This window comes from Neomonachus schauinslandi, chromosome 10 (genome assembly GCF_002201575.2).
Source record: "Neomonachus schauinslandi chromosome 10, ASM220157v2, whole genome shotgun sequence".
Taxonomy (NCBI): domain Eukaryota; kingdom Metazoa; phylum Chordata; class Mammalia; order Carnivora; family Phocidae; genus Neomonachus; species Neomonachus schauinslandi.
In genome coordinates this window covers 29,405,956-29,432,709 of record NC_058412.1, presented here as the reverse complement: position 1 = coordinate 29,432,709, position 26,754 = coordinate 29,405,956, and the positions used below count along the sequence as shown (strand labels likewise).

Here is a 26,754-nt window from a genome sequence, read left to right as displayed (position 1 = left end):
TGCACCAGTGGTTTCCAGAGTGAATTTGTGCCAGCCATTCCTTTTGCCTAATGGGAAGAGAATATTAAAATGTCTCCTTTTATGTATTTGAATCTATTCAGCATGAGAAAAAAATGAGAATTCACTAACATTTAATAAGTGGTTTTCCTAGTGCCCTCACCTTGGTCTTAAATATGACATACTACATTTTTCTTTCATAAATGTGTTTTTAAAGTGCTCATTTTCTTTTTTATGAGAAGTAGTTACTGTAGTAAGCAATCTGAGATAGTTTTCAAAAACAAAAGACTCATCATCTGTCTCTTTAAAGTAAAGGTGACATTTTATCATGAATTAAGGAGGTAGGTACTTAGTAAAGCCAACTTACCTATGGAAAGAGCGGTTTTGGAAACAGTTATCTCTAATGTGATTTTGTTGCCAAAGATATATATCAAATATTTGTTTAGAACAGAAAAACCTGTTGGTTTGTAAGAACTGATTAAATTTAAGAAAGTTAAACATTTATTGTCCAAATTAAATATCAGATAGTATTGAAAAATGAGTATCTTGATTTGATAAGATACACTTACTCCATTTTGGTCATATATCTTTGTGAAATATATCTTTGAGCTGTAATCTGTTAATACCAGATGTTGAAATAAACTGACCTCAGACTGGTTATCTTGTCCACCTTTGTTTTCTCCTTAATTTCATAGATTTGCTGCTTACTTACAGGCTCATGCCTAATATTTGTCTGTCACATTTGTTAATGACATTAGTAATGACCTTTGCCTTTTTCATGTTCCTTTTGGTCTTTTTTAGTCATCTTTGTTGTTAATGGATATTGAGTGCCTTCTGTATGTCACCCACTATACGAGGTGTGTCACTTTTAGGGAGAAGAAAACTGAGGTTCAGGAGAATTAAAGTTACACAGGAAGAAAGTGGCAGAAATGGGCTTTAGACCCAGATCTAGTTCTCAGTACAAACCTGTTCTCTTCTCTTCTGCTGCCTCTCTGTCACACACACTCCCACGTGCACATAGGCATCCCACATCCACAGTTGAACTGTGGGCTATTTTTATTTTAGAGTTGTCTCAGGATAAAAGCTTCCTTTCTGTAGAAATGACTCTTTGGAATATACTCTTCTTGTATGTCATGGAGAAAACCAAATATGCTAGAAATATCCTCTCTGGATCTCAAACAGTTGATTCAATAACTCTCTATATCAGAAGTGTAAAAAAAAAAAAAAACAAAAAACTACTGGTTATAATAATTACTGTTGTAAGAATCTGAGAGTGAGTTTGCTGCCTAGAAGAAAGAATGTGCTATTAGGTATATTAAGGAACAGCTTCTTCTTATGATAAATGTAATGAATGGTGTATTGTATAGTTCTTTGATTTTTTTTTTCAGTGACCATAGAGGCTGGTACTGCAAGAGACAGCTCCATCTGCAGCTGGAAGATTATTTATTAGCACGTCTTACTAGCATAGTACTGTACTGTTAAGTCTTACGCAGGCAATGAATTTAAAGAAATACTTTTATTTACATATTAAGTTATAGAATACTGATTCCAATATGACTGAATTGTAAGGATCTTCTTCACACGCAGGTATCTACAGGAGGTGGGTTACACAGATACCATTCTAGATGTGAAATCTAAACGAGTGCGAGCTTTGTTGGGCTTTTCAAGTGATGTCACTGACAGGGAAGATGACAAAAATCAGGATTCAGTTATAAATGGCACAGAGGCCGAAGTTAAAGAGACGGCAATGATTGGGTAAGTATTCTGTCTAGAAAGCGTTTTAGCTAAAATTTTAGTGCTTATTAAATATTTTTGGTTTATGGTTGACACTTGTGATACTTGCGTTTTAGATACTGCTACAGAAGTAATTTATTATAAAGTTGAATTAAAAAATTGAAATTTCATTTGGTAGAAGATAACCCATAGGGATTAAAGTTATTTATGATTATTTTAAGAATATTTTTAAGATATTTTTATTTGCTTGAAATCTATAGGTTTAATACAGATTTTAATATCTTGAAGCTCAGTCACTTACTATTAGAACTTCACAAAAGATCATCTTTAGGAGATTCAGTTCAAATCTTATAAGAATGTAATTTCATTCCTGATGACCTAAAAATCCTATAAATTCCTCAAATTTTTTAGAAGTAAATGTTTTCTTAGCCATTTGTGTATTTAACAATGCTGTAACTCACCTTTTCCTTTGAAAGATATCTATTTTAAGTGTATGTTTTTAATTGATAGAATAAGTGTAAAAAATTCAGTAGCTGTTTGAAATATTTTGTTTTGCTTTTTGGATCATGTGTCATACAATTATATGTAATTCTGCTTAAAATGAACATGAGTAGTTAAGTAAGGACATTCTTTATTGAAAATAAATTTGGCATGATTCTTTTTTTTTTTTTTGTAGTTTTTAATTTTATTATGTTATGTTAATCACCATACAGTATATCATTAGTTTTTGATGTAGTGATCCACGATCCATTGTTTTCATATAACACCCAGTGCTCCATGCAGTACGTGCCCTCCTTAATACCCATCACCGGGCTAACCTATCCCCTCCCCCCCCCTCCCCTCTAAAACCCTGTTTGTTTCTCAGGTTAAATTTGGCATGATTCTTAAAGAGAGAAAAAGCCAAAGATTCTGTGAAAGTCTCAATATTATTTTGCCTCATTTTACTGCATGTTTGGGCTATAAGAATGGTTTTAATTGAACTCTATACATTTTCTAGTGAGAACATCATTTCTGTTATTTGGAACATTAACTAAAATTATGGGATTTAGGTAAAGGTTCAAAAATAGGACGGACTCCTATAAACGAACTTCTATAAACAAATGTCACTGGAGCCTTCTTAAATATATTCATTAATATTTAAGACTACATTAACTTATTTATACAAATGTAAGATTAGATTGTTTCTTTGTGTAGGCATAGACAATGTAGGCCTTATTCCTGGTTATAGTTTTACCTACAGGGTTATTATAAGTCATTATAAAGATGTTCAGAAAAGGCCACTTGAGTTGTCTTGTGTTTTGCCCTTGACCTGTCTTTTGGAACTGACAAGGGTATTATTCCGAATCTGTCTCATTTGTGTAGGGATAGAGAATAGGGTGGAAGATACCAAAAACATAGCTCTCAGCAGATTTGAAATTTAAGATTAATCTGTCTTAGAAATGTTGTCTAGAGTCGTGGCTAAATTTTCTTTAAAAAAATGCCTTGTTATCTAAAACATTTCCTAATGAACTGGAGAGAAATCATCTTATTCTGGCCATTAGGAAATTATTTACTAAATTTATTTTGAGGAAACTAAATTAAAATCTTATGTATTTGAAAAGTCAATCATTTCAAAAAGTTAATGGTTTATTCATTAACAGGATTAAGTTTCGTAGTAATATTAGTTTGACTTAAGTTATTTTTAGTAGCTTTATGTGTATATTTGTTTTTTTTCAACTCCTTAGCTGTTCAGTAGAAATATAGGATTGTATCAGAGAAAACTGATGTATCTACTAGCCATTTTCTTAGTTATAGAAATTCACATGTTAGAGGAAGAGTTGCAGAGAGGAAAAGAATAGAGAAAAATAGAAGTAGAGGTAATAAGAAAAATATTTTTAAAAAGAAAGACATTAACGTTGACTTAAGGATCAAAAGAATACTGAATCAGGAGGGGTGTTCTTTATATTACATTAACCTAAATAGATATGATTGCAAAGTACTTTTAAAAGAGTAACCACTTCCTATTGTGCTTTGCCAATTAAAATCCATGGGAATATAATGGATAAGAATCAGTGTAGTTCATAATATGATTTGAGGGATCATAGTTACAATGTGAACAGAAGTTAGTGCAACATATGGATTAATTCTTATGTTGAGTTTAAAAAATTAACTGAGCAAGGTGTACATGTTCTAAACCAGAAAATCCGAGTTAACAGATTCTGCCTCCGTGCTGGATAATTTCAAATTCCTTGAAAGTGCAGCTGCAGATTTCAGTGATGAAGATGAAGATGATGACATTGATGGAAGAGAGAAAAGCATCATTGATACTTCAACAGTGAGTAGGATAATATTTTTAGGGATCATTATGCTTACTTTAAAAATAATCCAAGTGAAAGAAAATTAAAAAAAAAATCGATTGGTTCAACCTAAATCCTTAACTTTTTTTCATGAATTTGGGGAAATTTCATCTAAGAGTTTTTAGTATTGAGTTTAAATTCAGTAATAATTTTAGGATGGCAGCTTTCTCTTAAAAGGTCCTTACTCTCTGGGGCACCTGGCTGCCTCAGTCGATAGAGCACATGACTCTTGATCTCAGGGTTGTGAGTTCGAGCCCCACATTGGGTAGAGAGATTACTTACAAAAATTTAAAAAATCTTTAAAGGTCCTCACTCTTTGATTTATTAACTCATTAAGCATTTTAGTAGTTCAGTAGAGCTGGTGAATATGGTAAAAATGTTTGTGTTATAACAAAGCAGTGTTGTTGGTGCTATAAGACAGTAGAACTGACAGACCCATTATGGTACCTGATGGCGATTGGCATCACCTCTAATCAATGCAGTTTTGTCTTTCTTGTCTGGGTTGCTTTGGTAGACAAATGTTACAAATTTTTAGAACTGTTCCATTAGATTTCTTCAAACTTGTTTAAAGTTATTCTGTAGTTTTGTTTAGATCTTTATAGGTTTATTGACTTTCCCATGGTAGTTTCTTGGAATAAGAGGTGTCTTGCTTCTTCTCCTTTCTCTTCTCCATTCTGTCACCTTCAGCTCCTCCTGGTTTTTTGTTTTTTTTTTCCTTCCCTTTTTTCCTCCCTACTTTTTCTTCCTTCTCCTCTCTTCTCTCTCTCCTTCCTCCCTCTCCTCCTCCTCCTCTCTTTTTTAAGTAATAGATGAGGGCATGCTTTGTTTTGTCTAGGAAAATGTTTACATTTCCTCTTTCATGTTTATTTAAGAAGAGTAAGGAAGAAAGCAAGGTAGTGAAGCCGACTGGACCTAGAGTTGAAAGCTTTGGGTTTAAGTCCGAGTTGTCACTAGTTATCTGTGCTTCTTACCCTTCAGGCTTAGTTTTTTAGTTTGTAAAATGGGGATTATAAATACCCATCTTATCTTCAGAGGATTTTGTAAGCAATAAATGAGATGCTATATATGAAAAATGATATAAATGCTTTCTGGGTATAAATTCTCTCCTTTATGTCCTCTGCTTCCATCAAAGACTCTCCAAATTATTACTTCCACATTATTGTTTCCCTGAGCCACTCTGCAGTAGTATTCTGCTGATACAGCCTTGCCATGGATATTATTTGAACTTCAAGTAGTTACCCCCAATTTTTCTTATCCAAACAGGTAGTAATAGAATATGTTTTAATTTACTGTAGTAAAAGAAAATGCCTAAACTTGTATGATACTTTTTCTCTGTCCTGTTCTTTTGGAAGTTTTGTACTGCTTTGTGATTTCTGTGGGCCAATTGCATTGAGATATTATTTTCCCATCAAAATACTTTATTCATAACTCAGTGGTAAATGATAATTGATTATCATGCTTTAAGTATTAATTATGGTCTTACTAGAAATTCCTAACCATAACCTGGTTTCTTTTTAAGTAATCAAATTCATAAAGATCCTGTCTTGCAATTAGTGCGGATTTTAGCAATTCTGTGACCAAGCAGTGAAGGCATAGCTAATATAAACATACTTAACCCCATTTAAGCATGGACTCAAAAATCCTTTTAGTTTTTCAGGAAAAAATATCCCTAAACAAATAATTGGTTTCTTTGTAACAGCTTTGCTAATTTTTAGGATATATTAATTAATTTTCACAGCTCAGGCTAATAGCTACCAAAAGGACTTTCACAGTCTAACTCTGTGTAGCAATGAGTAAGCATGACTTAAAAGATTTATTGCAGTTAAAATGTTTAGTAAAACAAACAGGTTTTTAAACTGTTACTTTATTTCTTTAATCAAAATAGTTTGGTGGATTCAACTAAGAAAATATAGAGACATGGGCTATTTGTGCGTAGCTGCATATGCTGTCTTCTTGCTCTCTACCCGCTTTTAGAGTTTGATTATTCTTTGGGTTATATTCTGGATCATATCTCTCCTCTTTATCTCCTCCTTCCTCATGATCAACCTCTTCACCTTATTTTTCTTTACCATCATTGTTTTGCATTCTCACCATAGTATCATTAGTTAAGTGTAATAATGATCTTGAAATTACACATGTGTATAAAAAGTGATCAACTTTAAAATGTTTGAAGGATAACTTCACCAGCAAGATTTAGTCTCCACATTCAGATACTTTAGGAGGAAAAGGAATGGGATTAAGAGTCATTAAAATCTATTGTGTGATCCCCGTTTGTGTTATGTTTCTTCTAATGGTTTTAAAACCAAAGTGGCCGTCTATCCTTTTTTCTAATCTTTGTGGCACCCTGTGCAACCTATACCTTTTTTGTGTTTGCCTTAATTCTTAAGTTGACTTCTAAACTCACTAGAGGTAGGAGTGGAGTGGAATCTGGAATGTAAGGAAAAGTAGTATGTACTTATTATAACAAACCCCACCCCTTCCCATTTACTAATCCTACTCTCTGTTGGCAGCCACACTTTTCTTCTATGCCTAACCATTAAAAACACAGGAGTTTTTATTTAAGTGGGAGACTTGATAGACAGTGGCCTGCAACTTGCCATATCTTCATTCATAAGGTTAGATGGAGGAGAGACCTAGAAACAGATTTTTTCCCAAGGAGTTAGTTTTGTGACTTATTACCATATTTAGTAATTAGAATGTTGAAAATACATTCAGTTTTTCAATATAAGGTTCCAGATACTTATGTATTTTCTCTGCCCTTTTCATCAGGCATTGAGAACAAGAATCTCTATCTACAAGGTGTGGGTGATGGCCCCTCTAATTCATATCTGGTGTCCCATCAGGGTCGGGGGAAGGGAGAAATCAAGCCTCTAGGGTGAAAGAAGATGGATTAGGCAGTGTGTTTATTTGTGGAACAATGAAGGTCAGTGTCTTCTATTGGTATAACTCGTCAGAGATACTTTTCTACCTTAGTTTGGCTTCTCAGAGAAAATTAGAAAAACCTATTAGCATATAGTTACAAAAGAATACACCTTCAGCATGGGATTTCTGTACTCAGTATGTCAAACTTTTTTGTTTAACTGATGTGCTGGATGGGAGATTGGAATATGCTATAAACATAAAAGTATGTCTAGGTCTTAGGGAAATACTCTAAATAGTTAAACCAGTTATTCTAGCAGCATTAAAGAATCCTTGATTTCTCCTGTTCAGTTTTTATATATACCAGGGTAGTGAAGGCAGATTAGGTTTCATCTACTGCACCAGCTTTCTTCTGATAGTGGCTTCCTGGAGTGCTACACTAGAAGGATTTTTTTTTTTATTGAAATTCAAGTTAGTTAATATATAATGTTGTATTGGTTTCAGGAATATAATTTAGTGATTCATCGCTTACATATACTACCTAGTGCTCATTGTAACAAGTGCCCTCCTTAATGCCCATCACCCATTTCGCCCATCCTCCCACCTACCTCTCTTCCAGCAACACTCAGTTTGTTCTCTATAGTTAAGAGTCTCTTATGGTTTGCCTCCCTCTCTGTTTTGATCTTATTTTATTTTTCCTTCCCTTCCCCTATATTCATCTGTTTCGTTTCTTAAATTCCACAAGTGAGTGAAATCATGTGATACTTGTCTTTCTCTGACTGACTTATTTCACTTATCATTATACTCTCTAGCTCCATCCATGTTGTTGCAAATGGCAAGATTTCATTTTTTGGATGACTAATATTACATTGTATATATAGACCACATCTCCTTTATCCATTCATCTGTCGATGGACCTTTGAGCTGTTTCCATAATGTGGCTGTTAGTTCATAGTGCTGCTGTAATATTGGGGTACATGTGCTCCTTTGAATCAGCATTTTTGTATCCTTTGGATAAATACCTACTAGTGCAATTGCTGGGTTGTAGGGTAGCTCTGTTTTTTAACTTTTTGAGGAACTTCCATACTGTTTCACTGAGAAAGATTTCTGAGGCTGTATCTGATCTTAGATGAAAAGTGCTGTGATTGGTAAGTAATACCAGGAATGGGCATGAGAACAGGGGCATACAAGTCAGGTATTTGTTATCTCTTAGAGTCTGTTTCTAGACTCTGTATTCTGTCCTGTTGATCACTTTGTTGAACCCTTATAATTTTAATCCACTCACAGTAACCCAGTGATAAAGTTTGATCAGATCATGCTATTTCCATTTTGCATGGAGTGAAGAAGCTGAGGCCCGGAGAAGCTGAGATAGTGAATCCATTTTATCAAAAGAAGCTGCAAACCATTCATCCTAATTTCTTTGGGCTTCTGGTGGTGGAGGTGACTAAAAAGATAATTCATAAAGAGTTTTGACATATAGATCTCAAAAATTATCTCTGCATACATTAAGCCTAAATTTCAGTCCTCCAACTGGATTTTTGATTCCAGAGATATTCCTAAATACATAAGACATAACAGCCCTTACCAGATTTGCTATTGAATCTAAGGTCCCACTCGGAAAGATCAGTATTTTAGAAAAAATTTGAATACATGAAGAGTTATTAGGGAAAACTGATGCAAGGTTGGAACAGTAGAAGTACTGGGGGAAGCTTTTTTTCCTTCTCTAATACCATACTTTCTGAGACTTGCATTCATTTCTGAGTTTGTAGCTTTTATGATTTTAGATTTTTTAAGGGAATTATGTAGTAGAGTTCACATTTATCATCGTTATATTCTGTAAAACTCTTGTATTTTATGAAGTGTTTCTCTTTTTGGTTAGTTTAGAATGTCTGCATTGCACAGACTGCATCCAAGAAATATGAGAATATGGTTGTAGTTCTCATAGTACAGTAGTATGTCAGGGACATTTTTCATCTATCTATAATTGAAATACCTATCTTATATTCCAGTGTTTTCAATATATGATTTCATTAGCTTACTCAAAACAAACAAGCCAACCTTGAACAAAGTTTAAATTATTACTTTAAAATGTGTAATGTATCTTTTTTAAATGATACCTGTTTTACATTGAACTGGTTAAGTATTATAGCTTTTAACATGACAAAGATATACTTTCTGAAGAAGCCAATAATTGGGTTTCCTCATTCAGTGATAAAGGGATACCGTTTTCCTTTATTTAAATGAATTTCATAATATATCCTAAAATTTTAATTTAGCATGTTTTTTCATTAGATTGTTAGGAAAAAAGCATTACCTGATAGCAGTGAAGATCGAGATACAAAAGAAGCTCTAAAGGAATTTGACTTCTTGGTTACATCAGAGGAAGGAGACAATGAGTCTAGAAGTGCAGGCGATGGAACAGAATGGGGTAAGGAAACATACTGCCTCCAGCCAAAGGTGTTAAGTAAACAAAAGAAACTAATATTTTACCAGGAGGGCAATATCTTGAAGAACACTGTAAATTTCTTATAATGTTGAAATTTTGAACATCCTATGAACTTTTTACTGTTGTCACCTTTTATCCAGGGTGTATATTTGTGTGTGCATGTTTAAAGGAAGTTGTACAACTAGTTATCTTTTTTTTTTTTAATATAAGCAATATACCATGAAAATAATTTGAATCCATATACAGAATGTTCTGTGTTTCCTGCCTAGATAGTAGAACTTGCAAATCTGGATTTTGTGGAAATTGAGTTTGAGAATGTAATAGAAGAGTTTTTAGAGACTCATCTCTGGCATCTTCTGTGAAAAAGAAGTATAAATTTAAAAAACTATAGTTATTCAATCTAGGCAGATTTCACCAGTTTGTGCAAGGCATAGAATTTTTTGGTGCAAATTGTTCTAAACAAATTTAATATTTTAAACATCTAACGAGGTAAAACAAGTATTTGGGGGAAGACTTCTACAGCATAGATTGTTCTTTGGGTTTGGAAATGAATTGTTGCTATCAGTAAGGTAGGATTGTGATGAATTCTTCAAAAGTGATCAGTCCTAGCAGGTGTGTGTACATGTAGTATGAGTGAGGAAGAGAGAGAGACAGATACTGAGAATGAGAGAAAATTTTCTGTTGAGGTTGAAGAATTCCAGGACTCCCTTAGTTGTGGTTTTATGCTCTTTAAAGACAGAGTTAGAGAATCAGTAATTATCCTGGTTTTAAATTGGGGGCTTTCCTTGGGGCTTTACCTTCAGGAACTCTTAAGATGCCACTTCTTTTCCTTTTTTGTGGCAAATATCTGAAGGTAATTATTATACAGGATAATTAGTCATTGAAATATGTAATGGCTATAAAATAGTGACTAATTATTATTACTGTTTTTTTGCAACAGATCAAAGTTTGGAAACCAAGGGAATATTGAAGTAAAATCTCTTTTCTATATTGTTACTGCTGAGTTTATTTATCAAGTTACTCAGATATTTTAGACACCAGTTCTACCAATATAGCTAGATCCACTGTCTACACAGAAGTCTTTCTCTGAGGAGTCATACATCTGCATAAATAATAGTTGGCTTTTTTCATTGCCAGTCTTACTGCAAGGGTTTTGTGATTCATTTCTCTCCAAAGACAGCTGCATTGTTTCTTGTGTCACTTCCTTTGCTTTATAGTGTGAGTCATGGCCCAGAGTTTATATGATACATGTGTGTACGTTTTCAGCTAACCTCCTAGGAAGTTACTGGTGAGAACATGAGCGACTGGTCCCACTTTTGAGCTGTCTTACTCTTTAGTAGTGTACTGGGTATTTCTGAATATGAGTGAATGGAATCTTTCAGTTGACTAGAGGTTTCCTTACCAGGAGTTTAGCCTTGTGTGTTTTTAGGATTTCATTATTCATAGTCAGAAAATTTCACTTTTAAGCAATTAAAAGAACCAGATTGCAAATCCTGTTTAACTGAATGGACATTTAAACCATTTTAAGTGCTTCATTTATTTTTCCCCTTCCCCCTTAAAAAAGGAGTGAATATGCGTAGGTTAAGAATCTTGTTAGTTTCTGGCAAGTAAATAGATTTTACCACACATCTTCCATGATCTTCCATTACTATCATTGTGAGTATAGTGAAGATTACAATAAGGCTTAACTTTTAATTTAAAAAACTAAAGACATTGTAGGATCCAAAAGCTACCCAGTTTAAATTAATAAGACCTGATTGCTGAAATATTAACATTTTTAATTGTTAGATCTTTCTGGGAAAGTAGAAACTTTTTATTATTGATAGATTATAGTTAGAACTGTAAAAATGTTGAGTTTTTAAATTTATTATGTTTAATCTTTTCAGAGGCCCAATTAAGTTTTTTGACCTGTAGATTGAAATTTAACTTGTTAAAAATAGGTTCCTGTTTGTTCTGATTCATTTTGGTTTATTCCAGTCATTCAACAAATACTTATCAAATGCTTTCTGTGTGCCAAATCATTTGGTGAAGATCCCTACCCCTGTGGTCCGTATAGGCTACTAAGAGAATATAGACAATAAACTTTAATAAACATAAATGATAGAGCATGTCAGAAGGTAATAAATGCTATGGGAAATAGAAAAAGTAGAACAGAGTAAGGGGAATAGAGAGTGCTGGGGTTGGGGTGAAGTGGAGGGGACAGATTACAATTTAAAATTGTAATGGGGTAGTTCCCATTGAGGGGGGGGGTAACATTTGGACAGAAGACTCAAAAGTTGATTGGTGGGTTTTAGCAATATGGTTTCCAGGGAAGAAATATTCAGGAAAAAGAAAGCCACAGCAAATGCCCCAAGATGGCAGCAGCCTTGATATGCTTGAGCAATTCAAGGACATCAGAATGGCTAGAGCAGAGTGATTCTAAGGGGGAATTTGGTAAGAAATGACCAAATCATGTAGGGCCATAGACCACTGGTGAGATGGGGAACCACAGGAGGAATTTGAGCAGAAGGGTGCCATGAACCGACTTTGATTTTAAAGCATCATTCTGGCTTTATTGAGAGAGCACCCAGTGTTGATAATAGTCTTGGTGTGAGGGGAGAGGGGACAATTATTGGAGTAATTTTAGCAAGAGACAGAGTGATTAGAGAAGTAGAGTATGTGCTAAGTAGTCAGATTCTGGATGTGTTTGGAAGATAGAAAAAACAGTATTTTGTGAAATACTTGATGTGAAATATGGAAGAAAAGGAAGGTTTTTGGTCTGAGCAAATGGAAGGATGATAAAACATTGGATTTGGAAGATTGGCAATTTGATTTTATACGTTTAGTTTGAGATAATCTGTTAGACTTTCTAATGGAAATGTAGAGTCTAGGGCAGTTGGATATATGAGTCTTGAATTCAAGTGAGAGTTCTGAGCTAAAACATAGCATTATATAGTATATAAGTAATTTTACACTAATATAAAATATATAACACATTCTTTAAATTTTCTTCTCCTGTAATAGTGAAAATTAATGATTGAATTTGTTATCTACTAGGAGCTCAGTTTCCTGTTTAAGAATTTGTAAACTAACAAATCACTTAAATTGCTTTAAATTTTGAATGAAGGTTGATTGATAAGTTTACAAAGTGCTATTTATAAGGCCTGTAAAAAAAAATGATCATTAGTTGATGAACACATGCCAAAAATATAAAATTTTTAAAATGAAAAGATTATTGAAGACTATTTTGTATAATCTCTTAATAATAATCTCTCATTACATAAATTAATAAGAAATTTTTTTTTATGAGTCAGTCCTAATTGAATAAGAAAATGAGGGCTTCTTCTAGAGTTTTTGGGCTTAATTTACTAAAAGTCACTCAGATCTTCTAGGGTTTTTTTTTTTTTCTATGTCTCTTTCAAGAGAAATTTCTTATTACCTAGGAAATTGAATTGATTGTTGTTTCTTAGATATTATATTTTCTATGACTTATACATCTAAAGAATAAGCAATGACTTTTTAAAATTAGTGATATGATGAACAAAATGGTTGTTATGTCATTCAGTGACATAACAGTGAATTGACTTACAGTGTTCAATATCTTATTTAAAAAGGCTGTTTCATTTGTTTCACTCTATTTAGAAAAGGAAGACCAGTGTCTCATGCCTGAAGCCTGGAATGTGGACCAGGGAGTAATTACCAAACTCAAGGAACAATACAAAAAGGAGAGAAAGGGGAAAAAGGGGGTGAAGAGTAAGTGGAAAACATTGTATCTGTAAATCATAAAACTTGCCTCTTTTATATCCCCAATTTTTTTTTCAATGTTTTCCTAAAACCACTTACTCATTTTCTTTTCTGCTTCTGATCTCTTTCCTTTTCATCTGCTCTCAGGGGTTGAAATTAAATGGTTAGCTCTTTGAGTATGACCTTAAAAAAATAAAAACAGCCATGCATATGATTATGGAACCATAATATATCCCAATAATACATCTAGAGCCTCATGAGAGTGTGGGACTATATATTCAAAACATAGTGATAATTTCATTTTTAAAGTATATATACTTAATTACCACAATGATTTTTCACTGTTGACAATTTTAAGTCTCATCTAGTATGACCCTCTGGCAATCCACCCAAATTATTGCATATTATTTTTGGACTTGGAGACAAAGTTAATTTCTACCCCTGAATATTCTCTGTGTTCATAACAGACAGTTCATTTGCTTTCACCACTATATGCTATACAGGGCACAGAGTCAAATACACAACTTTTAAAAGTATTTATTTTCTAATTTAAAAATTTTGACCAGTTAGCTTTTTTCTTTTTTAATAAGATGTCTATCATATCAAAAATGGAAGCTAAAATGAAATTGCTAGCCCTGTGAATCATATATATATATAAAACTCATTATACAAATTATTAGGTTTAGCAGTAGAACTAATTAAAGTGAAGTGGAAATACAAAGTCTTTCAAACATCCCTGAACACCATCTAAAACACCTTTTTAGGAGAGCAAGGCTAAACTACCTCCTTGTGCTTCCACTCTCATTGACAATATGAACATGGGTTTCCCTTTTATGGCAAAAGGAATTGCATCCTTTGGGATATTAAAGTAGTGTAAAGTAAGATGAAAATCCAGTTTAGTGAAACATATATTTAAAAGTTGGAAAAAGTAGTGTAGTCATTACTGATAAACATTTAAATCTTTATTTAAAATATTTTAGGTGTTACAAGTATTTAGCTTGAATGGATAAAAAGTCAGTGACTATTTTTGATGTTATCATTATACCAACTATTACATAAGTGAGATGATGTTCTTTGATACCTCCTCCATATAAATTAAATCACAGTGAGAAAGATTAATATTAAAACCTAAGAGCGTTTTGTACCTTTTATCCAAATGTATGGATAAAAAATTCAATCTTAAACAGTAATGAGACATGCTTTATTACGACTTTGCAGACCATGGCAAAACCAGTTATACTGAAATTTTAATGCAAATATCATAAATGAGAAAGAATATTTTAATTTTCAGATTGGCTTAAAGTTGGTATTTCTTTAAGTCCTTATGCTGCAATAATGAATGTCTTCAAATGTAAAACATCTCTCAGTTGGAAGGATATCTAGGTCTTATGTAGAATCCACCTACTATTATATTGATTATTCAGTTCTTGTCAAATATCAAGGCATTGCTGTAGTTGGAATTTAGCACTTAAGATCTAAAATGGCACCATTTGACTGGAACAGTATTCCTACTAATGGAAGCTATTGGATTTCCTGACTGGGGATTATGATCACTAGGCAGGCATATAGCACATGGTTTTTTTGTATGATGAAGAAAAATGACTGCAGGGAGAGAAATTTTAATGTGTTTCATTGAGGATAGAAGGACTGCAGAGTGAGGCTCAGCACATTTTGTTTATTGCTGTCAGTTCATGTTGTCTTAATAAAATGGTGATCTGGGAACAAGTGAAGACATAAAAACAGAACTGAAGCAAAGCTTTGACTTGATATATAAAGCATGGATTTATAAACCACCATAAATATTTTTAATTGAATTAAAAATTACTCATTGGAAAAGTTTGATCAAGTCCTTTTGATATGGTCTAGTAGAAATATTTCCAGTCAAATTGTGTACTCCAATCATACTGTCTTGAAATATATTTCTAGGTATTAGTTAAAATTGCTTAAAAGTAGTTGTATTCTTTGCTGGTATAGGAAAAAAAAACATAATGGACTATGGGTAAGATTTTCCCATTCTTAATTAAACTTGTAACAGGAAAAACTACCGAAGATCTGTTTCAGCCTCTATCCTATATAAAACAGTCAAAACAGGGATGTGGGAGAATGAAGAATCAAAGCTCAGGTAAGTAATCAGTAGGGCATGAGATTTCACCTCGGGTACCATAGTTTCAGGATGTAAGGCAATGAATGCAACTTAACATAAACAGACAAACAAAAAGGGATGTTATTGTTTAATGCAATACACAGTAGCTTCACAATCCGTGGTATCTGTCTGCATTTAGAGTAATATACAAGGATTATAGAATAATATGATTTTTAATGGTTCAAACTGCACATGAACATTGTTTTTCATGCAAATAGCAATATTATTCCTTTAGCTTAATTTTTAAAATATATGTAAAACATAATTCTTCTCAAGAAATAAACTTTTAAAATAATTTGAAAACTTGGAAAGTAATTATTTTTTAATATGGTAGGGTAGTTTTAAAGCTGAATGTAGGTAGATGTGAATAAGGTTTGTGGCACCATTTTGATGCAGTTGAATAATTCTCTTCTTTTTTGTTCTCTTCCTCCCTGTTTTTGGGCTAGGGCCCAATAGGTCAAAACTACAAGATATGCTTGCTAATTTGAGAGATGTTGATGAACTTCCCTCATTGCAGCCATCTGTGGGTTCACCTTCCAGGCCCACCAGCTCCAGGCTTCCTGAACACGAAATAAATAGGGCAGATGAAGGTAAGTATGTAAGACCTCTGGGGGTGTCTGGGTGGCTCAGTCGGTTAAGCGTCCGACTCTTGATTTCAGCTTAGGTTATGATCTCAGGGTTGTGAGATTGAGCCCTGCCTGTGTCAGACTCCATGCTGGGTGTGGAGCCTGCTTGGGATTCTCTCTTTTCCTCTCCCTCTGCGCCCCCCTTCCTCTCCTCTTAAGAAAAAAAAAAGACACACTAGAGCACAAAAAGTATGGGGATATACATATATAAGTTCAGTTATTCAGAAGGACTCTTTAAGAAAAGAATTTTATTTTACAGATGTTTGATCTACATAGTATCCCCCAAAAGTAGGCTTTCTTACATTCAAGAGAATTTGATTCCAGCTTCAGTCTTTTAGACTTAAGAAAGGGTGCATAAACTTAAAGACCCAACTCTGAATTCTAGTTTAGAACATCCCCTGGCTCCACAGGAGCCATGTATTTGGTATACATAGGCTGTTTTATTTATCCCATTGCAACAATGAGAAAATTAAGTATAAATAGGTAGTAAATGTTTACTTTGTACTTTTACTTTTTACTTCACTTTGTACTTTTCGTACTTATGTACAAAAGCATAAATAGGTAGTAAATGTTTACTCTGAGACTCATAAATATTTTCAAATGTTTTATTTAAGCAGTTTGTCACTGATAAATGAAAAAAGGAAAAAAGACACCTGAAAGTCTAGTCACATTTTCTGCTTTCTGTTTTTACTTTCTTCCCTTTTAGTCCTTGTCCAAATGTGTATTATTTTTTTTACAAAGTTATAGTCCCCAAGTAGAATAATCCCATTTTGTTTTATTCACTAAACATAAAGCCACAAAAATAACTTTCATAATTATAACTTTAAGATTACATATTTGTATTTTAGACTTGATACTTAACCATTTCCCTGTTGGAAATTTAGGTTCCTAGTTTTTTATAGCACCATCTTAGGTGTCTTTTAGATACATGTTCTGATTTATCTGCCTATATGTAGAAATTGATTTTAATATATATATTTACAGTAGCTGAAAATCCAGTAGGACATAAAAGTAATATTAATGATTAATAAATATTTTTCAAAATTTATTTTTTAAAATTGTCTTGAATTTAAATACTGTAATTATTTGCAGTGAATATGCCTCTTTAAATTATCTTTGATTGAACAAAACAGCCCAGGAAAAAGCCACAGAAAAATCATTAAGTGTTTTTCTTTCTTGGTTTTTAAACTCAGTTACATTTTAAAGAGACATAAACTGATAGAACTTTGATGGACAGATTTATGGTTGGAGTACTTTTTAAATGAAATTTTTGACCGTAACATGGTTAGTTATTTGTTAGAGTTAATTATAGTACATTTGGAATTTATTACTCATACATTAAATAATGAAGACGTGTACATTACACCTTTATAGTCTAAATGTACAATTTCTTTGATGTAGACATGTCTTTTGAATGAAAGATGTGAAGTAATGGGCCTCATTAGGTATGTTTGTTGTTCACTAGGAGATAGTGACAGTTGACACTATCAATGTGAGAATTTTTAATCAGTTTCAGTTATTCCAAGATGAGGTCCAGATAAGGAGAAAAGTTAGTTCTTCTTTTATTCTGATAACTCCTAAAGAGTTTTATCAGAGATTTCACCTTACAGAATTCTAATAATAGAGGTAGACTAAATACTATATACTGAATGATAAATGTAGAAAAGCATTACATAAGCCACAGAAAGTGCCCTTGAAAGAAAAAAAATATTTAAGAATCTTAAAACTGAAGGGTTGACTATCCAGCTTACTGTCTGTAACATTGGTTGTCCTAACCTTTCCTCCTCAGTGTAAGGTTTTCAGCAATAGAAAAAGTATGTAAGAAATACATTGTTGTTTTTTTTTAATTTTTTTATTATTATTTTTAAAAGATTTTATTTATTTATTTGACAGAGAGAGAGAGACAGCGAGAGAGGGAACACAAGCAGGGGGAGCGGGAGAGGGAGAAGCAGGCTTCCCGCTGAGCAGGGAGCCCGATGAGGGGCTCGATCCCAGGACCCTGGGATCATGACCTGAGCTGAAGGCAGGCGCCTAACGACTGAGCCACCCAGGCGCCCCTGTAAGAAATACATTGTGTATTTAACTGTCTGTGACTGATGCTTCTTGGTCTCCAGTTTAGTTTCAGAAAATGGGTCCATAGCCTATGTGTGCTATAAATGTTTATTACTTTATTTTTGTTTTAATAATTCAGAAAATAGTGCCATACTTAAGAGGCACAGTTCAATAATTTGATTAGAGCTGATTAGAGCTAGTAATGTTTAGTTACCAGATAGAAATGTGACGTATAGTCTTAAGTTCTAGGGCATCTTAGAGAGCAGTCAAGTGAGTTCTGCCCATGGTCGCTCTCTCTCGGGCCCTCAGGTCGGGTGGCTTAGCCGGTAGTGTGTGGTGGAAGGAGTTGCTGCCTTCCTTTGTTTTCAGGTTTTACTTGGTCATTTTTTTTTTTTTTTAAGATTTTATTTATTTACTTGAGAGAGAGAAACAGCATGAGAGGGGAGAGGGTCAGAGGGAGAAGAAGGCTCCCCGCTGATCCGGGAGCCTGATGTGGGACTCGATCCCAGGACCCTGGGATCATGACCTGAGCCGAAGGCAGTCGCTTAACCAACTGAGCCACCCAGGCGCCCTACTTGGTCATTTTTAGAGCATTATTTAAATTAGCCCCAACAGTGTGTATGCTCAAATCCCATGAATCTTAGTCTTGTTTTTTTAAGAATCATTTTTATTTCACACCTGAACAAAGTTGTCGAAACAGTAGAGATGAAAGCAAACAAAATACCTGGCTGAAGACCCAGCCTCATAGTCTCATGTGAGTCTTTTTGTTGAAATTTTGGCATGAAAATTGCCTTTCTAACTTAAACAGTCCCCGCTCTTCGGTAGTAAATGTTAGAGTTGTTCAAACCTCTCAGAAGATATGTGGTATGTTTGGGTAAAACCCATTTTTATTATTGCTGCTTTATTGTATGGTGGTTTAAAAATGTCTTAATTTATAGTCTCCTTTGTTCTTAAAGGATTTTAAGTAGAGTGTCTGCCTCTACTATTTTTAAAACCCGTAACTATTCTTTCATTTCAACAAATACTTATGATTGAATCTAAACTTACATAATTGAATCGAAAGCTGAAAAGCACCTTTAAGTCCAGTTTTTTCCATTAGTTAACCGACTTGTCTTTCTTCCTTCCCCTCCCCTCCCCTCCCCTCCCCTCCCCTCTCCTCTTCTCTTTTCTTGGGAGAGTGAGAGAACAAGTGGGGAGAGGGGTAGAGGGAGAGGGAGAATCTCCAGCAGGCTCCACTCCCAGCATGATGGGGCTCGATCTCATGACCCTGAGATCATGACCTGAGCCGAAATCAAGAGTTGGAGGACACTTAACTGACTGAGGCAGTCAGGCGCCCCTTGACTTGTTTCTTTTAAGAAAAAGTTAATTTACTTTTTTTAACAGCCTTAGTTTAAACTACTAAATTCATGTAATCAACTTATAAATGTTTGTCATTAGTAAAGTAACCACCTCTAAAAAACTACTCAAAGACCACCTCTGACAGTTTGCTAGAATAATTTGCATTTATAAAAATCAACAATTTACTGTTGACCAAATTAAATTCCTATTTTCATTTGGCATTTTGCTTTTAACTGGTTCTTCTGTGATGGTGATTGAAGGAATTGGATTGGCATGTTCAGTGTTATAAAGTAAAGATATTTTCACTTATCACAAAGAAAATCTGGCCTCTTGAAGCACAGTTAGCAGCTAATGAAAATGTTCAAATGGACACTATTTTAAAAATTTCTTTGGAAAAAAAAATCCATTTACAATGAAAAAAATTTTCTTTGAAATAAACCCTTTTAAAAAAGTGAAATACAACATACTTGCAGAAAACTGCTTAGCGAATTATCACAAAGTGAACCCAGCCGTGTTACCTCGACCTATAGGTCAGCAAGCCGAACATTACCCGGGCCCTGGAAGTCCTGCTTGCGCTTCAAATCACTGCTCCTTCCCTGTCTCCAGTCATAATCCTGACTTCTAACACCAGCATTAACTTTACCTCATAAAGGCACATTTTACAGTTGTAACCATTTTCATTTGAAATTTTCTGTATTCTTCCAGGTTATAGAATTAAAGTTTTATTTTGAATGAGACCAGCAGTGTTCAGATCGCTTGTTATATATATTTAATAACTGATAGAAATAATTTGAGTAATTAACAAGAAATATCAAATGAGGAAAGCCTTTTTTTTTTTAAGTTGTATTTTTTTTGTGAAAAAGAAAGGACAGTGGTCTATTGGATTTGTTACATGTTGTGCTTTTCTAATTAGATGATACCTTTAGTTATGGTTAAGATACAGAAAAAGCAGCCAGTTCTGAAGCGCCTGGGTGGCTCAGTCGGTTAAGCACCTGACTCTTGATTTTGGCTCAGGTCATGATCTCAGGCTCCTGGGATCGAGCCCCTTGTTGGGCTCCGCACTCAGCAGGGAGTATGTTTCTCCCTCTGACCCTCCCCTGGCTTATGCACGTGTGTGTTCTCTCTCTCTCTCTCAAATAAATAAATAGAATAAAAAAAAAAAGCAGCTAGTTCTTCAGAGCTTTCTAACCGAATTTTATTGTGTTTAAAAGCATTTAAGAATAAATGTAGACATGTCTTTATGAGACTAATTGTTTACACTTAAGAGGTTTTTTATGTTTCTTTTGTCTTCCCCCTGCAGTGGAAGCACTGACCTTTCCTCCTTCTTCTGGGAAGTCCTTTATCATGGGAGCAGATGAAGCCCTTGAAAGTGAACTGGGACTTGGAGAATTGGCAGGCCTTACGGTGGCCAATGAAGCAGATTCACTAACTTATGATGTGAGTCATGGTTTTATTTTTGTTCTTTTCTCATTTCTTAAAAATAAAAAGTTAACTTTATAGAAAAAGACAGTGGTCAAACTTCTTCACAAGTCTAGAATTTGGTTCCATTTTAATTGGAAACTTTGAAAATACGAATATATTCTGTAAATGACCATATTTTTCACATTGCATAGAGATTAACATTATGGGCTTTGCCTAAATCGATAAGTCATTATAGCTTGTTTATTGGTTTTAGATAAGGGAAAAAAATTCTCTTTCTGTTACCAAGTTTGGGTTTTGTGTTTTAGGGTACCAGTGATCAGTTGAAATTCATGCTTGCCCAGTGGCAACATTTGTGTTTCTTCTTTAGTACATTACCTGTGAATATCCTATCTACAAATGATTTTAGCTATTGTTAGGCAGGGATGTCTGTAGGGTGCTTTTCAGATGTTAAGGCAGACCCATCAGTGATTTTTGGACCAAAACTGAGATCTTGATACCTTATTCATGCATCCCTTTATTTAATACCCAACACAATTATAAATACATTTATAATTGTTCATGATAATAAATTGTCAGAAAAACAGTTGCTTATTTTATAAAGTGTTTACAATCTGTCTTAATCTTCGTTAAATCCTCTCAACTTTGATACCTCATTATCTTTATTGGAGAACACAGTATAGCTCCTGCCACATGGGGGATGTAGGAAGAACGCTTAAGCAGACCATGGATATGAGAAGGGAGTACCCCAAAAAGCAACTTCACCACTCACTTCTCTTCCTGCAAATCAAAAATTCTCACTTTTCTTGCTAAGGCTATTAGTCTTTTGGGTTCTCCCTCCAAAAATAGCTAAAATCCATAGGTTTTGTTTTTGTTTTACCTCCCATCCAACTCCATTTCTTCTTCACATGGAACTACTACAATAACCTATTTTAAATGGTCTCTTTGCTCCCCATTCTCCACATATGTGATCCAGGCTTTTAAAAAAAAAATTTTCTATTCTTACATCCTTATGTTTTACGTCTGTGTGTATAAAAACACCCATTTAGTTGACTTCTGTTTTTTCATCTAATCTTTGACAACCTTTTTAATTGGAGCATTGAGTCCATTTCTTTTTAAAGTAATTACTGATATATTTGGATTTAAGTCCACCATCTATTTGTGCTACCTATTCTGTGTTCCTTTTTCTCCTATTTTTGCCTGTATTGGGATTATTTTTCATTATTCACCCCCACCCCATTATTTGGAGATGATGCACTCTTTCATTACTCTTTTTATTGTTACCCTAGAGATTACCACACACATCCTTATCAAAATTTTAATGCAAAGACCTTTAGATCACTTAATAACTCTACTTAAAATCTCCTACCCTTGGGGCGCCTGGGTGGCTCTGTTGGTTACGCGTCTGCCTTCAGGTCAGGTCAAGATCCCGGAGTCCAGGGATTGAGCCCTGCATCAGGCTCCCTGCTCAGCGGGGAGCCTGCTTCTTCCTCTCCCTCTGATTGCCACACCCCTGCTTGTGTGTGCTCGCTCTCTCTGTCAAATAAATAAATAAAATCTTAAAAACAAAAAAACTCCTACCCTACATATATGTCATTCTTGTTATGTATTTTCTCTAGACACTTATCTCCTTATGTTTTGTACACTCAGTATTCAGTTAGGATTATCCATTTTACATTATTCATTTTGCTTTATTCTATTCCCCCCTGCACATCTGACTGTCCATCTGGGATCACTTTTCTTTTACTCTAAGAGCAGTTACTATTTCTCTTTGGTGAAGGTCTGCTGGTGCCCAGTTCCCTCAGTTTCTGGTTTTATTAAATTGTATTTCGCCTGAGTGGGTTAACTATTACTTCTGGTATCAAATTCCATTTGGCAAGGGTTTTGTTCTATTTTCTTTCATTTTTAAGCACTCTAAATATATAATTTCATTTTCTTCCATTGTTGTTTTCTGCTAAAGTTAACTGTCTATTACTGGTCATTCAGTGGTAGTCTGATTTTTTATTTTCTCTAATAATCTCCCTATGTCTTGAATGTCAGCCAATGTTTAGATTCTTTTTATTTAACCTTCTTGAAGTTCTTAGACCTTCTTGGCTTAATATGTTTTTATCAGTTTAATGTATAATTCTCAGCCATTTATCTTCAAATACTGCTTTTGCACTTCTTTCTCTTTCTTTTCCTTCTGGAACGCTAATTATATTGTTAGATCTTTCTGTACCCTCTGTCTCCTACTCCCTTCCCTGTATTTTCCATCTTTTGTTTCTCCATACTTCAGCCTAGATGTTTTTATGACCCATCTTCTGGTTTGCTAATTCTCACTTCAGTTACGTGTAATCTGTAATTAAACCCATCTATTTAGGTCTGATATTGTTTGCTTCTAGAATTCTTTTTTTAAGTGTTTATAGATTTCTTTCAAAATTTACAATGTTGTCTTTTATCTTCTTGAACACAGTAAGCATGATTATGTATCTGCTTGTTTTCATTTATGCTGTATTGCCCTGCATAGGCATGGTTATTTTTTATTATGTCCAAATAACTATACCTGAAAAGTTGTCTGTAGAAATAACTTCAGGCCTAGAGTGATATCTTCCCTCAGGGAGTGTCTTTTATTTTGCTTCTGTCAGATGTCTGTAGCCACTAGAAATCTGGATCATCTCATTCCATTTTCAATTTTTCAGGTAATCTGAACTGATCTACAGTCTCTGTAAGGGCTTGTATTCTTCTAGTTAACTCTTCTATCTAGAATGCAGCCCAGGGGCGCCTGGGTGGCTCAGTCGGATGGGTGTTTGCCTTCAGCTCGGGTCAGGATCCCAGGGAACTGGGATTGAACCCCGCATCAGGTTTCCTGCTCAGTGGGGAGCCTGCTTCTCCCTCTACTGCTCCCTCTGCTTGTCCTCTCTTCTCACAAATAAATAAATAAATAAATAAATAAATAAATAAATTAAATCTTAAAAAAAAGAATGCAGCCCTTTGAACTCAAAACCCAGAGCAAGGAGGTTCACCAAGCCCCACTTTCTTGGTAGGCACTGGTTTGTATCTCCTTGCACTGCACTGCTGTCAGAAGCATAGCCTGACCTCTCAGCCATCCCCTCTGAAATCAGTAAACTCCCTCTGGGAAAAAAAGTCCAAATATCAGGCTTTTTAGACTTCTCTCTTCCCCTGGATTCTCATCTGCTTTTTCTTCACTATTTTGCTGGTTCTTCATTTAAAAATTTTTAGCTGTTTTTCTACTTGTCCTCAAGTGCAGACTTGATCCTAGTGATCTGGTCCATCTTAGCTAGAAGCAGAAGTTCCCATTAGATACTTTTGTTCTCTCTATACTAATCTCACAAAGATTTAGTCCAATAACTTATGGAACTCAGTCATGTCTCTAGAGAAATGTCATTCTCCCTCTCTTTTTTTTACTATCTCTCAGTTGTTAAAAAAAAAAAAAAACAACTTAGTGTTATACCTGCATTTCTTAAAGTAGTCTCTAGTTCTTTTTTTTTTTTTTTTAAGATTTTATTTATTTATTTGAGAGGGAACACAAGTGGGGTGAAGGGCAGAGGGAGAAGCAGGCTCCATGCTGAGCAGGTAGCCTGATGTGGGACGCGATCCCAGGACTGTCTGGGATCAGACGCTTAACTGAGCCATCCAGGCGCCCTGCAAGTAGTTTCCAGTTCTAATTCACATACTAGTAATCTATTGCTGTGTGACAAATTGTACCAACACAGCTTAAAACAACATTTGTTAGATCATAGTTTCTGGGGGTTAGCAATCTGGGACAGCTTAGCTGTGCGGTTCTGGTCTCTCAGGTAGTTGTAGTCAAGATGTAGGCAAGAGTTGCAGTCTTGAATCAAGACTTGACTTGGGGAAGATCTGCTTCCAAGCTCATGCATGTGGTTGTTGGAAGGCCTTTGTTCCTTCCTGGCTATTGGCTGGAGACTAGTTCCACACCACATGGGCCTCTCTGTGGGTTCCTCAGCAGGGCAGCTGGCTTCCCCCAGTGTGAGTGCCCTTGAAAAGAGAGTGAGCAAGAACACCCAGGATGCAAGGTTTTTGGTGTGTGTTACTGGTCACACAGAGCAACCCTATGATGTAGAAGGGGATTCACAAGGTGTAAATATGAGGAGGTGAGGCTGATTGGGAACCATCTTAGTGGCTGTCTACCACATTAAGACATTCAGAAGGAATGGAATTGTTTTTACATATGAAAATCTTTCAGCTCATTAATAAGAGCAGAGAAGAGTCAAAGTTAATTCCACTTCTCCCCCTGCCTCCTCCACAAGGATAACCAGCCCTAATTCTTATAGTAGTTCCTTGTATCCTGTATTTTGTCTCCTTACTGACCCAATTATGACATGCTCTATCCAGAGTTTTCTGCAAATTTTTAAACTTCTGGGTCCTAAGTTAGTTTATATTAAGAGTAGCCTCTGAAGCCAGACTGCTTGGGTTTGAATCCTGACGACTCCTCTTACTAGAGGGCAAGTCACTTAACTTTTTTCTTTATGCAAGTCACTTCTAACTATCTGTAAAGTGGGGATAATGTTAATTCCTTCATAGAGTTGTTGTGACAGTTAAGTGAGTTAATTAATGCATGTTAAGTTTTTTAAAAATGTATAAAATAATTAATAATGCTTATAATAGCAGCTATTGTTAGTATCGTTGCTGGTTTTTGTCATTGTAAATATGGTAATATTTCTCCAGTGTGTTAACAATACTTGCCCCACTCTTGCTTAAACCTGGCATGATTATTAGCTGTGGAGTGTGAAAAGTTCATATGTGGTGCTAGTGTAAGGTTAAACATGAACCTCTTTGGTTTTCCCGTTAGTTGGAAATGAAAAAAAAAAGCTGGAATATAGTTGGAATGAGAAAAAAAGTGCATTTTTTAGTTGCTGGGATGGAGTTTCTGTGGAGAAAAGCAACATGATGTGTTTTACAAGTGGAATCTGTTGTTTTATGACATCCGATTATCTCTTTCAGTGTTAACATTTTATGTTTCCAGTTTATAAACCTTGTTGCCAATTTGATGAAAATTTAGCTCTTTGTAGGAAGTATTGAAAATCTCAGCAGTATGATCATATTCTATAATGTTAACAAGTTTAAAGGTAACTTAGTTTTTCAGCTCTTACCCCAAATTAGTTTCTATACTATGATTTAGGTTGAAAATTATTTGTCTTTTGTTTTTTTTAGTCATCCTAGTGAAGATCTGTTTTATGTTAATATTCTTTCTATTGAATTATGTTACCTGTTTTCTTGTTATAGCATTCATATTTCTTCAAAGAAAACCACTTTTGGTTGACATATTATTAATTTTGCCTATTGATTTGATTATTTACATTTAGAAATTATATTGTTTTGAAAGTTGCAAAATGTGATGATTTAATGACAAATCAGCAAGAATTAATGTGGAAATATAATTTTTTTCCTGTCCTGAACTAAATGTATGGGTATCTTTCTTTTGTTTCTTTAAAGATAGCAAACAATAAAGATGCACTGAGGAAGACATGGAACCCTAAGTTTACATTACGAAGTCACTTTGATGGCATTCGAGCCCTTGCTTTCCACCCCATTGAGCCTGTTTTGATAACAGCATCAGAGGATCACACACTGAAAATGTGGAATTTGCAGAAAACAGCCCCAGCCAAAAAGTGAGAATATTCTACTTTAACTGTATTTGAGTATTTTAATTATCAGTTTTTCAGCAGAAAAATACTTAAATTATTTGCTATTAAATTTCTCAATTTATCAGGTATCCCTTTTAGTTTTTTCTTCTTTACCATGTCACATAATTAGAATTTTTCCCTTCATACTCACAACCTGATAGTAGGTTGGAAAACTGACACTGAGAGAGAAATGTATTATCTGTTTCCCAGTGTTTCTGAATGCTATTTACAGTCCTTATACAGTGTTTTAAATGGTTGTCATATTTGCGGAGTCCCTTATCTATACCGAAGGTTTCTACTCTGGTTGTAAAGAGGTGCAGGCATGTTTAAAATCATCAAACCCCACCCCATCCCTGTCCTGTTGCTTATTAGGTTTGGATTTACCATGTGGAAGAGAGGGAAGGCTGATTGAGAGGGGTGAGGGACCTCTCTTTGG

The 26,754-nt window shown here is 34.6% G+C and overlaps 1 protein-coding gene across 2 annotated transcripts in view; it reads left to right on the top strand.

Annotated features, from left to right (window-relative positions):
* The window catches only part of STRN (striatin), a 93,266-nt gene that overhangs the window by 50,116 nt on the left and 16,396 nt on the right, over positions 1 to 26,754 (top strand). For both annotated transcript variants that reach the window (XM_021697518.2, XM_044918761.1), the window contains exons 5-11: positions 1,585 to 1,752; positions 3,910 to 4,045; positions 9,219 to 9,354; positions 12,994 to 13,104; positions 15,685 to 15,828; positions 20,555 to 20,691; positions 26,128 to 26,303. In XM_021697518.2, coding sequence (XP_021553193.1) covers positions 1,585 to 1,752; positions 3,910 to 4,045; positions 9,219 to 9,354; positions 12,994 to 13,104; positions 15,685 to 15,828; positions 20,555 to 20,691; positions 26,128 to 26,303 — 1,008 coding nt within the window. The remainder of the gene's footprint in view (positions 1 to 1,584; positions 1,753 to 3,909; positions 4,046 to 9,218; positions 9,355 to 12,993; positions 13,105 to 15,684; positions 15,829 to 20,554; positions 20,692 to 26,127; positions 26,304 to 26,754) is intronic.